General features: G+C 39.2%; 1 protein-coding gene across 7 annotated transcripts in view; it reads left to right on the top strand.

Annotated features, from left to right (window-relative positions):
• TFDP2 (transcription factor Dp-2) overlaps positions 1-15,314 on the top strand; it is a 71,032-nt gene that overhangs the window by 34,342 nt on the left and 21,376 nt on the right. For 6 of the 7 annotated variants that reach the window (XM_076340976.1, XM_076340975.1, XM_076340973.1 and 3 more), the window contains 6 exons: positions 3,558-3,661; positions 7,540-7,661; positions 10,203-10,250; positions 11,613-11,775; positions 12,331-12,477; positions 14,900-14,968. In XM_076340976.1, coding sequence (XP_076197091.1) covers positions 3,558-3,661; positions 7,540-7,661; positions 10,203-10,250; positions 11,613-11,775; positions 12,331-12,477; positions 14,900-14,968 — 653 coding nt within the window. Of the gene's footprint in view, positions 1-2,966; positions 3,041-3,557; positions 3,662-7,539; positions 7,662-10,202; positions 10,251-11,612; positions 11,776-12,330; positions 12,478-14,899; positions 14,969-15,314 lie in introns of those variants that run through there. The other variant, XM_076340979.1, reaches the window with a different exon arrangement.

The following is a 15,314-nucleotide window of genomic DNA, read 5'->3' as shown; positions in this document are numbered from 1 at the left end:
CCCATGGACCTGGGCTGCCCCTGCGCAAGGGCCGCGGGCAGGACGGGATGCTCTTGCAAGTTGGATTTCTCTTTGTTTAGAGAAGAGCAGTGACACTGGCGATACTGACTGCAAAATCTGTCTCTTCAGGTTGGGGTGCTGATGTGTTCTATTTGGAAACGCACTAACTTTTTGCAGCAACTAACTGAACCAACTGTCATGTTTGCTGCGAAGAGAGATGGGAAGGTGGTGTCTCCATCATTAAATATTTGGAGCAGTTGAGGTCACATGAGTATCTGGACTATGACACTATTTTTGAAAAAAAGAAAGCAGGAGGGAGGAATATTTTATTTGTAAGTGATAGAACTTTTTGTTTACCATTTTTTCAACTGCTGACAAACACACAGAACGACTCTTATTGTGAAAAATTCAGTTGCTCTTTCCTTCTGTCCGTGGTGGATGAGAGAGACCTCACTCATAAAAAGAAACTGGTCCCTCTCCATCCTATCTGTGTTTAAAAGTCTACGCATTGACATATTTATATTTACCCATAAAGAAATTTTAAAGGAGGGACAAGGCCAGGGAAACATTTCTTTGAAAACTTGATCAACTCTTAACATCATTTGGACACTTCTGCTGCCAAATGTGGGATTTGTGTAGGGATTAGAAGATTAAGATCTTTCTTACTGACAGTAACTCTAGCCAAAAAGACTTTTAAACATGTCATATGTAAGCAACTGTCTTTTTAAAATCGAGGTCAAGTAATTTGAATGACCCTTGTATTTACTAAAGTTGCCCTAATGGTGACCGTATACCTTTATCTAGGTAGCCTTGTAAATGAAGGCACGGTGCAGCAGTAGCTCTTAATTAGTGTTTTTTCCAGGGCTGCTACAGTAAATCTGGTGGTTGCGTGTGGCTTTGGCCATGGGTATTGTATTTTTAAGCTACAGTTTTCAGAGAGTCTGCATGTGTGCGTGAGGGGAGGTACATACATATGTTAAAAACTATTGCCGGTGCAAATAGATTACAATCTACATGCCACACGTTGAGAAAGAAACAAACCGTGTGCGCAGCGATTGACGTGGGATGTAGACGCGTACATTTAACTGTACACCAGCAGTGCTAATTGTACGGTACGGTAGGTCTGACAGGTCTCAATCTTGCATTGTGAAACGTGACGTTACGGTGCCTCTGGCAGGCCAGGAAGTGCCGCTGGAGACGGCTCCGTGGTGTGGCCCTGTGGTAAGAGAACTGTAAGCCACATGCTGGCATTTCAGAATTTTACTGCACTTTGCCATGTGACCTTATGTTGTCGGCACTGGGGAAAGTAATTTATTTATTGATAAGAAAAGGGACAAGGAGAAAAACCGTGAGAGCTGATCTTGGAGAAAAAGGGGCCAAAAGTTTCAGCTGCAGCAGAAAAGAGGAAGATTTCTGCAGCAGTACTGTGAAGTGACAGGCACGTCACTGATGACAACAGCCTGCGATGAGAGGGGAGATTAGGTTTTGATGAGAATACGCTAGCACAGCTTAGCAAATCCTGGGCAAAATCCTGTAGCAAAAGTAAAATTGACAAGTAACTGGCCAGTTTAGAGAACTATTTTGAGCTCAAAATGGGAACACAGTGTATGTAAAACATGAATTACTTTTGTCTTGTGCACTCTGGCACTACCTCACAAAAGGTGTTTCATAATAGAGCAAGGATTTACTGTGGCGGTGGGTTTGCGAGTGTGTTGGTTTTATAAGTTTTTTTTCCTAGGTGAGTTAGGTGACTGAATAAATTAGTCAATTTACTGAATAGAGAAGAAGCAAGCTGCTTCTGATGTTCTCAGATACAGATCTGCCTTTTGGAAAATTAATACTAAGTAGTAGTCTTACTCCAGATGCCAAAGGAATTTACACAGAACATTGGAACATCCTTATCTCAAATTGTAAATACTTCTCGTATCTGTTCATTTTTTATAAAGGTGGGACTTGGCGTATGTCTACATCTTTTCTACTTCCATGCTGTAGCTACAGAAGATCCTTTAAGTATTCATAGAATCATAGAATAGTTTGGGTTGGAAAGGACCTCTAAAGGTCATCTAGTCCAAGCCCCCTGCCACGGGGGGGGGTTCTCTTGATTATGTTGCTTCTGCTTCGTATCACAGAGAAGTTATACTGTTGAGTTTATGATTTTCCAGTCACCTCATGGCAGAACATAGGTGTACTGAAATAAAAAAAAAACAAACAAAACCCCCGTGGTTCAGGATCAAGTGAGAAGAGAAAAGCGGGCAGTGGAGCAGAACGGGTTGTATGAGAAAAGACCAGGGAACAGAGATGTCAAACACCGAGTCAGCTTGGGACCATCTGGGCTAAGCTGAATGTTGGCCAGCTCCTGTGGAAGGAGGAGGGCAGGGCAGTGGTGAGGGCTGGTGTCTGCACTGTTCTGAAGGAACTCGTCACCTTAGATGCCTTCAGTTTCTGTCTGCTAGTGCCAGAGAGCATAAGTAGCTCTTCAGGAGCCAGTCCTTGTCCTTAGGCTCATGACCCCAGCTAGACGCAAGCTGACTCTGTGGATTACGGGGCAGGGGCAGCTCTTCCTTATATTTGATTCTGCCTCCAGACCCACCACTGTAATTCCCCATTTTGAATAAGGCTGTGCATAAGAATGCGGGGAGGTATTTGAGTGATCGATTTCCAGCTCTCTTGCTTTGAAACTGTCAGAGACAAGAGCTGCTGCTGCCACAATGTCCATAGATAACTAAGCGTTCACTGCTTTGAGTGGCTTGTGTACAACAGTTTGCACACTCGTGGGCTAATGGTAGTGCTGCATGACAGTTTTGATTAAGACATTAAGTGTGAATTAATCAAGATTACAAGATACGATTTGGAATAGAGGAGGAGCAGCAGCATTTGTGAGGTACGGGCTGCGCTTCTTTGTGCGAAGGCATGGTGAGTTCGATCCGTAAGCAGTCCGAGATCACAAAGATGATAAACATCTTTGGATGAGAACACGCTGGGTTAGAGATGGCATGGTTGGCTTTATCTTGACGTCCAGCTGCCTGCTCTGTTACTTTAGGTAAGTTGCAAAGGCGTTATTTACTCCATCTGTACAGTGATAGGCTGTGATAGGCTTACTTCACTGATGTTTGTAGAATACTTTAGTATAGTCAGATGAGGAACAGTTAAGGCTGTGAAGATACATGGACACGTATTTTGTACACGTGCTTATGATTATAACTAGGATTTATGTGCTGACTTCTTTCTAGAAGTATGCTCATTAATTTTAACTTTTAATGCTGAGGTATGGCAGGCTGTGCACTCTTTGTCTTAGACAAGAAGACATTGTTTCTGGAAATAAAATACTAACACGTAATTTTAAAGGTAAAATAGTGAAGGTGTAGTTTTGTGAGGTGTCCTTGTGACATCTGCTAAAAGGTCTGGAGGCTTTTATGTGAGGGTGTGCTTGCAGTGTACGAGACAAAAAAGCTAACCTGATTCCAAAACCTTAAAACGATGTGAGAATTTGCCAAAGTGTTATTCACAGGTTACTAAGGAAGTGTAATTTAAAACTCTCTTTTTACTGCTCTTTTTAGGTAATATTTCAATAATCACATTACCAGTTTCCAGCACCAACTCCCCAACTAAGATTTTGCCAAAAACCTTAGGACCAATCAATGTGAATGTTGGACCCCAAATGGTAAGTTTTGCAACTCCGGTAATGCTAAACTTGTGTAACTAGCTGCGTGACTTCCTGTTGATGTCATATGGAAACATGAAAAACAAAGATGGGAACAGTGCTAGGAACTTGCTGCTTCCTGCCTCAGCTGCAAAGGCTGCTGAAGTGCCCCACCTGGATGGAAAGGTGGTGACGTGTGGGTACAGCAATCTTGACATACCAGATTTGCCACTCCCAACGATCTTATGTGACCTTAGGGGATACCTATCTTCCTGGCTTTGAATGGAAATTGAAACAGCTTTACCAGTTGACATTTTAACTATTACTCAGAAGTGTATTAAGGAAAAAAAAAAAACAACTCGTTAAGAATGTTATTGATACTCTTTGAATATTTTGAGTCATGTTCTTACCAGCAAATCTCCAGCATTGCCAAAAACTGAATGTCTCGGATGTGTCGCTAGAGATTTAGCTTGTTGAAACTACTCTTCTTAAAACTGTCTTTTCCTGTCAGTGGAACTGTATATGAGAGCATATTGCTGTTTCGGGGATTTTGGATCTGCTTTTGAGAAAAATTTTTGGTTTTCTGGTGACCAGAGAACTGAACAGGCAATAGAGTGAACTGTTTCTAGTAACCTGATGCCTACTTGCCACGCGCCTAGCCTAAGAACAAGAACCATTTAACGTGTTTATAAATAATTGTGGTGGGTCTTTTTCACATCAGAAGTTATTACTGTTGTTCAATGGCTTTTATCCCAGTTGGACAGATGGGCAGCAGGATTACAGCCAGGCCCCCCCAGGCTGCATCCGCCACTCTGTAGAGCTCTCCATCTGAAGTACTAGCCGCAGGCTGTCTGCCAGAGAACAGCGTTCCTCAGTGCATCAGTACTCATGCGGGTATTGCTAGAGCATGTGCCCTGTAGCATTTCGCTGGAATTGTTCTACTACAAAAGATTGATTTTGTGACTGCAATAAATAATAGCCAAGAACAGGGCAGAGCAGTCAGTTAAGGCAGTTCCTACTCTTAGGAGTGACTTCTCAAGGCCCTGCCTTTCGTTGAAATGAACCCTAGTTAACAGTTTAGGTTCTGTAGCAGGTAGAAGTTGCAAAAGCTACTGCATGGTGTGACACATACGTTTTATTTATTTTTATTTTTTATTCTTATTTTAAATAAATTCTTTATTTTAAATTTTTTTATTCTTTTGTTTTATTCTGCTGTTTTGCAAGGATAGATCTATATTCAGAAAACATTTTCTTATTAAATAGCCATTAACACAGATCTCCTAAGACATCCAGTGTACGGCTGTGTTACATCCCAGACCATTTAAAAGAGAATGGTCACAGGTTCTTAACAGTGGGAATGTTAACACCCCTTTGGCATCTCCTATGTGTTAGCAACATCCTGCTGCCGCGAGGGGTTTTTGCCTTTACTTAACCACTGTAGGTTACAGCCCTTGCGTGTGCTCCAGGTCCTTCACACAAGCACACAGCCCCCAGGATCAGTGGAGTGGGCTGTTGGCTGAGCGGTGACCATTGGTCTGAATCCCTTGGGGTACGGCTGTGCAAATGGTGAAACCGGCACAATTTGCAGGCTGGATTCTTGTGTATGGGTGTTTGTTACAGTTTCTTCAGATTCAGTCTGTAGGTGTAAATTTAACAGCATAAGTATTACTGATAAAATGTTAGTACTTAATTACAGGGATTTAACACATCCTACAGATGCTCTATTTGCTAAACTGCGGTGAGATTTTCTTTTTCCTTTTTATGCTGTGCAGTGAATTTATGTGATTACTTCAGGCACACTGGAAAAATGTTTGCTGTTAAGAGAAGATGGAATTAGTCCTCTGAAAATACTCGGTGTAGCATTTTTTGTGAAAGCAAACGTTCAAAAGTAAATTTAAAAGTGACACTGAAATAACACTGATTTGTATACCCGTGACATCCATGTCCCCACATCCAAGAACTTGCAGCTTTAACAATAAGCTGTAGACAGGTGGATTTTTGTGCTTGTGCAGTTACTACCTGCAAGTGTCCATCGAACAGGGCGCTCCCCGAGCGGCGCGGCTGCCGTGGGGAGGGAAAGGGGTGCCGTGGGGAGGGAAGGGAAGGGGGTGCCGGGAGCGCGTGCTTCTGGTGTCTGTCCCCACTAGATGGCACCCAGGGGTAGAAAGATACGGGACAGGTCGGTCTTGGAAACACTCGAACCTGATGTTGCCACCTCAGTTTATTACAGTGGCTGTCGCCAGAAAATGATGAGGAGATTGGACATAAAATACTCTTTGATGACACGCTTGATCTGTGATTTACAAGACATCAGCAGAGCAGCGTGAAACCTCGGGGAGGGTGGAATGTGGTGAAATGCATTTCAGTGTGCAAAATATTTAAAATCTTTTCTCCCTGGCGTGTGTCTGCCATATGGTGGCAGAACCATGTGCTTACTGCAAATAAACATTATTTATAGTGTTGCAAGAAATTGATATAAAAAGTTACTGGATTGGATTGATGTTTAATTGAAATACTACATTACTGATTCTCACTTACATACTGGTGTTACACCAGTGCTGAATTTAAGCAAGCTTTTAAAAATTAATCATTCTATCACAAAATGTTTCTGACTTAAAGCCGTTGTAGCAGTAAGTTGGTAAAAGTTGATACCTTTCCTGTGCTTACATGCAGTGTGTAAAGCAGCCAGCCAGGGATCTTTTGTTCTCCAGTATCAACCAGTAAATATCGAACTTATACCTGTGTTTTGGTTTTCCTAAATTTCTGTTTTCACTTGTTTCTGTCAAGTTATCCACTTGCAAAAATAAATAAGATGAATCTATGTCTTTAAGATAAAAAATACATGTATGTAATCATGGTGTGGTGTCAGGAGGGATGTGAAGTAATGCTCAGTGAGCTAAGGAAATGGGAAATTCTTCAGATACTGTTTTTTCTACTTGTTTAAACAATATTGATGGATACCAAACAAAGTATCTGCCACATACTTATATGGGTGTTGGGTAAGTTAAGTAGTAAAGGAAACTACAAAGTTTAATACAGTAGGTACTCAAAATGTCACTAACAAATGGAGTAAAGTAAAATAAAGTTTAAAAAAGCAAATAAGGTGTATGAGTAAAAAGCACTGTCCAAGAAGCTTCGGTATGAATCTTACCATACTGGAATCAAAATAATTTAACGTGTTTTATTTTAAAGATTAACTGATTAATACTGTTTCATTTTTAAATACTATCTAAATTCTTCTGGTGACCTACTTTAAAGAATGAGCTTATGATGTGATTTGAAAGTTGAGACCAAGTGTCTTAGTGTTAGCAACCATTGCACATACAATTTCACCAGGTTTTAATAAATGTAAATTCTATCTATACTGTACAGACTTTACAGTTAATTCCATAGGTACAGTGTTGTATTATTAGCTTGCTGGAATGCCTTGAGATCTTGTGAGTGCTAGAAACTGCAGGGAATACTTTGCTTGCAGCTCAGATTGTCTTTGGTACTAAAGACAGACAATTGCAAGAGACAAATCTATTGGAAAGGAGGCTTTATTGATTACAGTGATCAAGAAATTGCCTAGACGTACTCTCGAAGAAAGAATTAGATGTATATAGGTACAGATCCTACCTGCCATACCTAGTAATTATTTCTATTTGTCTAGATCTTGTCCATATGAATAATACAGTAATATGGTACAATTAGTAGAAAACTTAACAGCATTATAATTACTTTCATGTGTGAAGATCTTCTGATGACATCTTCTGTATATTTTGACTGCAGCTTGCAGCTGGTACAGAATTATTATTTTCTTCTTAGTACCATGCTTAGTATGAATTCTGGGCTGTTTTAGGAAAACCAAACCTCTGTTTTCTTAAGAGAGCTGTGTTTTTTATTTCTAAATTTTGTAGATCATAAGCACATCACAAAGACTGACCAATTCAGGGAGTGTTCTGATTGGGAGTCCATATAATCCAGCTTCAACAATGGTCACACAGACACACATAACGGAAGCTTCTGGCTGGGTCCCAGGGTAAGATTTTTGTTTTATTTAAAGATGTTTGAGGATCTGTTCTGATTTTTTCCTTTATTTATCCTGTTGTATCTATATGTTGGCTTACGGCTTCTAGTTACTGCACAACTAAAAGGAGAATGCTCTTTAGCCTATCACGCACTTTGATGTCTGGAACATGTGAACACGAAAGTACAAGCACCAGTCACTTCACTGTTTTAATTTTGTTTTATGGCAGTGTCTGTTTCTTTGTGAAAATGGAGAGTCACAAATCCATGAGTCCTGTTAGAAGAAGCCTTTGTTTTTTTCATAAGTTCGTGGTATATCCAAGTAGCTTTGCTGTTGAGCGTATCAGCGGGTGCCAACAGGGGGAGAGACTATCAAAAATGCTTCCAGAGGCATTTAAGAATAAAGCTTTAATGGAAAATTTTGAATGTAATCAATGTTGTATTTTTGTTACTATTTTACAGTAGCAACAAGTTTTCATGGGGTTCTGAGGTACTCCAGAATAACATGACTATCTTTCTCTCTTCTAAGGAAATCTGGTCTTTACAGTATTCCATGATTTTTTTTTTTTAATAACAGTACTGCTGAGCTTATCTGTCTTAAGACAGATGTAGTGCTTTGCCTCTGAAAATTAAAAACTAATTTATGTCCGTATCTGGGTTAATTTTTCTAAACAGGTGATGAATGTCAGTAGTACCTTTCCAGCTTTAGAGGTGGGAAAATGGAGCATCTAGGACATGGCAGAAATGAGAGTATAATGTTTGTACCTTGACTTTCTTCCTTCTGTGCTGTAAGCAAGGACTGTCATAGGCTTGTACTTCCCAGTCGCTGTATTCCCACCATAGAGTCAATAAACTGCATGCCCAGCTGAGCAGTTTTTAAGCTTGATTTTTTGTTGAGTATGTGTCTATCTCCTCAAATACCTTTTGAGTCCACTTAGTTCTGATTTTATTTGAAAAAGGAGTTGTCGAAGATTACTTTGCTTCGGCAAATGTTGTGCAATGTGGAGGCCAGGCAGAAGCTCTTTCAGTACCCAGAGGAGGGAAAAGCTACAGTGTCTATTCACAGCTTGCCAAACCAGAGAATCAATGCCTGCTAGCTTTCTTAAGCTTCATCCAAACCCAGGTGATGGAGATTCCCAGAGAGAAGCCTAGTGGCAGTGCATCAACCACCACCACCAAGGAGAAGCACCATCCTTCTGTTTGTATACTGTCAAAATCTAGACACAGTATTTCCAATGAGCCTAACTATTGTTTCGCCGCTAAAAAGGAGCAAGATGTTGTCCAGACTGGCCGATCGATACTGATCCCTGCAGAAGGCTGTACGATAGGTCGTAGTTTCATCTGGAGAACAGAGTGAGGAAGGGTCTGTGGTGTTGCCAAACCTAAGCAGCGAGCCCTTGCTGAAGACAGTTCCAGAGGATTGCCAAGTCCAGACTCCTTGCTTTACCTGTTGTTTACTCCTCTTCACAGATTCCAAATTATTTCCAAAATCAAATGAGACAAGAGCATACCCATTCTCAGGGCTCCGTACAACCTCCGTCAGCCTGGCTTACAGACCAGGGGACAGCTCTCCGTTCGCTGCCGCTCCAGCCCCCCGCCCCAGCTCTGCTGCATTCAGACCCCCAGTTGCGCAGCGTGAGCGGTTAAGCACCATGGACAGGGATTGCCAAAGACAAACCCCGCTGTTGCTGCTGAGGAAGACGTCTGCTGATGGGTTCTGGATCGCACAACCACATACGTGCAGGCTTTCATGGCACAGACCTTCAAATCCATCATTTTTGTTCAGCTCCCTTCATAAAGTTGTCAGGTTTTTAGCTGCATAAGTATCTGCTGGGAGCCCTGGTTTTGAAACTGCAGGGTAACAACGTGAAGTAATTTACCAATAGTTCTCAAGCAATGTGCGTTGTATCAGCTGCAAGAATAAAAGACAAGTTTGGAAAACAACTTCTGAAGTCTGCTTGCTGTAGCTAATAAACAGAACGATAAGGAAACCAGCAACGATTGGTGACTGCTACTCCTATGCAAAATTCACGTCAACTGCTTCTTCAGAGCATCTCTCTTCAGCTCTTTACGCATCAGCTCTAATACAAATGTTTAGTGTTTTACCTTGTTTTTTGTTTAAAGATACCAAAACATTCAATGTCCTGAAAATATAGGATATATCTTATGTGCTGTTTAAAGGCATTTTTCTTCCACATGGAGGAATTTTAAATAGGAATTTTCAAAGGAGCCCAGCTTCTCCTTTTTGATGGGATTTGGTTATCTAGCTCACATCAGCACTTCTTGTAGTTCCAGATGAAGTGACTTCCCTAAAATCATAAGGGCAAAGCATGGTAAAACTGGGAATAGAACTTGTCTGGCAGTGAGCTCAGACAGCCTCCAAAGTCATAACCACCTTTTCTCAAATTTTGTCAAGCTGTGTGTGTGCTGTTTTCCCCTTTCAGTAAACATGTAACAGCAAACATTAGTACCCAGCTAGGCCCCAAATACATTGATTTTGTTGGTCTAAATATATAATGTTATTTTCATCTAAGTTTGAATTGTCTTTTCTTAGGGACAGGAAGCGGACTCGAGAATTTATAGAATCAGATTTTTCAGAAAGGTGAGTATTATTGAACATATATATATATATATTTTATGTTTACAGTCATACCTGTTCTACTTCTTCAGCTCTGCCCTTCAGAGAGGTGGGTGTCCAGTTCCCACTTTCAGCAGTTTTCACTCCTCCATGTAAAAGTTATGTTGTATGTTATTCTTTGTAGTTAGAATTCATTACTCTCTGCTTTATCACTTCCTGATAAATACATTTGCTGTTACAGATGATACTGGAGTTGTGAAAAAAAGCAACAACACATCTTCAGAAACAGGATTGTTCTAGTTTTCAATGTGACAAATACTTGTAAACAGATGATCTTTTCCTTTGCTTCTGAAACTTCTTTGAATGCATTCAAGCTGGTTTTATTTGTTTACCTTTCAGGGGTTACTCAAATTGAATAACTGTGTAGGGATTAGGAGTGTTGTTTTTTTCTAAATCTTCTGGTGTTCCTTTCCACTCTTCCTTTTCTTCTGTCCTTCTTTCCAGTGTTCTGTTTTCTTCAATACATTCAAAATTCTGAAAAGCATTTTTGTATTTTAATGTTTTCCTTAGCTTGTTACTGTTGACAGAACTAGGCCTTTTTCTGTAAAATAATAGATCTCCCTGAAACATATTATCAAACCAACTTGTAACACTGTAATTAAAAAAAACCCAAAACCAACACAGCTGAGCTTTTTAAAGGCTTCTGTTGAAATACTCATCCAAATCTAGCTTGTGTGATAAAACCAATTGCTCCTGTTTTTTCCATTACCATTATCTAAGCTCTTGCTTTTCTGGAGGAAGAAAGTGAATGGAAAATAACCCTGACAGTTGCCGGTTTTTAATTTGGCACCATAAAAACCAATGAATATGTACTTACTCTCCACAAAAGAGATTCTTGTATCTCAGTCTTAACTATGATGGTACAGACATTAAACTTGGTTGTTAGGAGAATTAAGGCGCTGTATTGTAAATAGAGATGTCTGAGCCTTTCTATTTTAAGCACAAAAATGAGAGTTCCCTGTAAATCTGGCTTCCAGGCACACAAACACCCTGTGAGGTTTTCCCCCTTTTTTCGGTTGCTCTTTTGTGAAACTACCTGGAGATGAATTAAAAATCCAGTTTTTTAAGCATCTGCCCAGTAGCATGTGTTCAAATACTATCAATGTAGAAATCGCTGAGAAAGGGGAAAGGGCTCCAGTGTACTACTTTGCCAACTTGTAAGAAACAAGAAACTGATTCAGAAAAGCAGAACAGTTTTATTTTTCATTTAGGTAGTACATAATGTCATGAGTCCCGATTCCTGTTGCAAAAGGTAGACCTTTTGCTGTGTAACAAAGTAGCTTATTAACATTCAATGTATTAAAATAATTACTTTTCTCCTTCCAGTAAGAGAAGCAAAAAAGGAGATAAAAATGGGAAGGGTCTGAGGCATTTTTCAATGAAAGTATGTGAAAAAGTTCAACGTAAAGGAACAACTTCATACAATGAAGTCGCTGATGAGCTGGTATCAGAATTCACAAATTCTAACAGCCACCTAGCTACAGATTCGGTAAGCAAATATGTGTTGAAATTTGTTATACCATTGCAAAATTGTCTGGTTCATCTTGGAATTCTGTCCCTTTTGTTTCTGCACTGTCCTGCCACACATCATATTTTTCCTTCACTTACTTAACTACTTAGCAAATATAAAGCCTTACCCTCTGAAGTTTAAAAATATATAAAAATAAAGAATTAAAATGAAGAATTGAACTCCCTCTAAATTATAAACAAAATAGAGAAGTCTGCCAAAAGAATTATCTATAAAAAAAGGCTACTTTTGTACCCACCATATGTGGTCTCGTCGGGCTTTTCAACTGTAACAGACTTGCCATGATGGGAATTTGCTGCACAGAGGCTTCAAGCAGGTCGGAAGCTTCCATTTGCAACCAAACACGCTCATGTAGTATCCAAGTAGTATGAAGATGAAGGCATCGTGTTTTAATACCACTCTGACTTGAACTGCCATTTTGGGGTTTTATCTTCTACATATCTATGAAGGATGTGTTCAATCTTTTTTCCCTTTTTGAATTCTTTTGTTGTAATTAATGCTGCATTGTTTTCTTAGCAGGCTTACGATCAGAAAAATATTAGACGAAGAGTTTACGATGCCCTTAATGTCCTGATGGCAATGAACATAATTTCAAAGGAAAAGAAGGAAATCAGATGGATCGGCCTTCCTACAAACTCAGCTCAGGAATGTCAAAATCTAGAGGTAAAGTGAGGTAGATGGGAAATTCTGTATAGTTCACAGGTTGTGGTACTGGAGCTGCTCTGCTTTTAGAAGAGGGTTTTTTTCTCAATTTGAACCTGATTGGGTTTGATTCTTGCACACTATGAAAATGCAACTTTTGATATTTGAATAAACTGACAGGGATATGTTTATGTATGCTTAGTTCATTTTTATTTAGTATACATTACATGAAGTTTAAAAAAAAACCTGTTTACTGTACAAAAATGGACATTGATTAAATCAGGGATTACTTTTAAGATTAAAGTCTGTAGTAGCCTAAATTAACCAGAAGAAAGTCAAAAGAATTTATGGTGCAGTTATGCTTACAAAATGGTATACATCTGAAAGGAGACCAATTTTGTATTAATGTCTGTACTTGGAAATGCCATTCAAAAGAAATTAAATTGAAAAATAATTCCTGCTAGGATGTCAAATAATAGTTATGAACTGGCAGGGGAAAAAAAATGAAGTTTTACTTACTGGTTATTTCCATTATTTTTCCAGCAGGCTAAGAGTTACCATGTTTTTGCAGGGATGCCAGAATTTATATGCATAGATGTTGCTTGTCCTTCAGGCCAAATGCTCTATAAATAAAAAGCACAAGTTACTGTATTTACTGCAGAGTGCTGTAATGACTGTCTGTAAATACATCTTAATAGGCATTATATTTGTGATACTTGTGACATTAAATATCTTAAAAGGTGGCTGGGGTGCCTCTCCAGTACAGAACAATTTTTTTTGAATGCAGGTTCATTTACATCAATTGTCTTTCTAGATGTGGTAAGAAAAAAGCTTTTACTGTCCTTGTCCATTACAGCAACTTGGAAAATACATCCACCCAAGGAGTATGCATATGCTCAATCATTATACTCCAGGATTCTTTTTTTAAAAAAATTATGGATAAATCTACATTTTACATGCATTCATGTGAATGTATTATTTTCAGTATAGGTTATTGTTACAAATAGGGAACTTGAATTTCATTGTGTCATCTACAGCGATCATAATCCTATTCACTGTTTCAGGCTCTAATTACATATGTACAAACTGGAAACCAGGCATATTTTCTTAAAATGTTGCTTCCTATGACATAATAGAAAAGAATAGAAAATAAAGCTGTATTTTCTTGGTGTGAAAATCAGAATTAATTTTGCTTTTAAAGCTGTATAAAGTGTCAGCTCTTCTTACAGTGTGATTCCATAATAAGATTACCAGTGCAAAAGTGAGGAATTGGTACAAAAAAGCTTGTTATATAGAAACCATATCTAAATTGTAGCTGTACTCTTCATTGGTTTTGAGAGTTACATATTTGTGCCACCAAAGGTCATCTACTGTGCTCTGAAGCAAGCATTTTAAACATTAAAGTGCATGTGGGGGGAACCACCACAAAGCAACATTGTAAATAAAATAGGGGGTTTTAGGCCAGCTAAGTTTCAAAAGACTGCATCATTTAGTTCCAGTGGTTGAATGAAAAGGTAATTTAAGAGTTTAATATTTTTGGGAGCCGTGATACAGTGCTGGCACCAACAGGATGATGAGGAAAAACAGCTTTTAAACATGATGACTACTGTCCCATTCTTTAGTGTTGCCCCAGAACACTGTTTAAAATACTGTTGGTTGTATCTGCAGTGTCAGTAGACTTCCAGTACTATTGCTGACCCAGACACTGCATACTTAGATTGAAGATAGCTTTGCCCCATAAACTGGCATTAACAAAACTGTTGCAAGAAATGGATTCTGTGCTCATGTAGAAAATGTTACCTCTACCCCCTTTCTGTTGCTGAAATCTTGTTAGTTTAATCAAGTCTCAAATGAGCAGTCCAAACAGAAAGTGGAGGTCACTGGAAAGATGCAGGTGATGATCCTGAGCCCAGTCTCCACACATTTATGTTTAGTAGCTTGCAGCTAGGAGAACAGTGGAAGGGATGTGCACAATTCCGAAAGAGTGGAGGGCAGGAGGAAAAAAAAAAAACCAACCCAAAGCACCACCTCAAGCAAATGTTTAATTTGGTGCTAATCGGCACTCAGTGCACAATACAAAAGAGGAGGAATGGGTGGGGAAATAATACAGTCTCTTGTAATAACTGATACTTTACAGAAGCTTAAATTGTTGACAAAGAAAGAAAATTACAATTTGTCAGACCTGTTTTATGGAGAAACTCATGTGACTATGCGATTTGTCTGTTTGAAAAAGAAGAAAATATATGGCAAATGGGTAGGGCCAAAACGACTTGTGCAATTTACTTACCACGCCATGGAATTCACCACCATTTACAAAGAAAGTATGGATTTTTGTAATGGTGCTAGCACACTAATGTAGCTCTAAAGCCTGTTCAGTTTGGCACAATGGAACAGACAAGGTAACTAAGTAATCATCTTGATGGATTTACATTTATATTTTAAGATAGAAAAACAGAAGCGGATTGAAAGGATAAAACAGAAGCGAGCCCAACTACAAGAACTGCTGCTGCAGGTATATTTAATTTTAATTATTTTTTTCTATAAATGAAATTATCAATTGCAAATCCAACATGTTAGAACTTCTGAAGTTCTTTCTAGATTTATTTAGCAGCTATGATATACTAGGGAGAAAAGTTTCTGGATTCTAGTAGGGGGACCTCTTACCCTCCACTTTCTGGTTTAATTTCACCTATTGTAAAACAGCGTGCCACATCTGCGTGCCACAAGCTTTTGGAAGTGTTCTGCTGAAGCTTTGTCAACATTAGTGGGAATGGGAACAACTCACGAGTCCCCTTTGTTGACTCCAAGTGCCCCCAGAGTTACCTTCTCTGAGTAGTTCTTACTGGAAAATTTCTCTC

The sequence above is a fragment of the Aptenodytes patagonicus genome, chromosome 6, assembly GCF_965638725.1.
Source record: "Aptenodytes patagonicus chromosome 6, bAptPat1.pri.cur, whole genome shotgun sequence".
NCBI classification, from domain to species: Eukaryota; Metazoa; Chordata; class Aves; order Sphenisciformes; family Spheniscidae; genus Aptenodytes; species Aptenodytes patagonicus.
The sequence above is the reverse complement of the archived record's forward strand: the minus strand, read 5'-3'. Positions and strand labels throughout refer to the sequence as shown.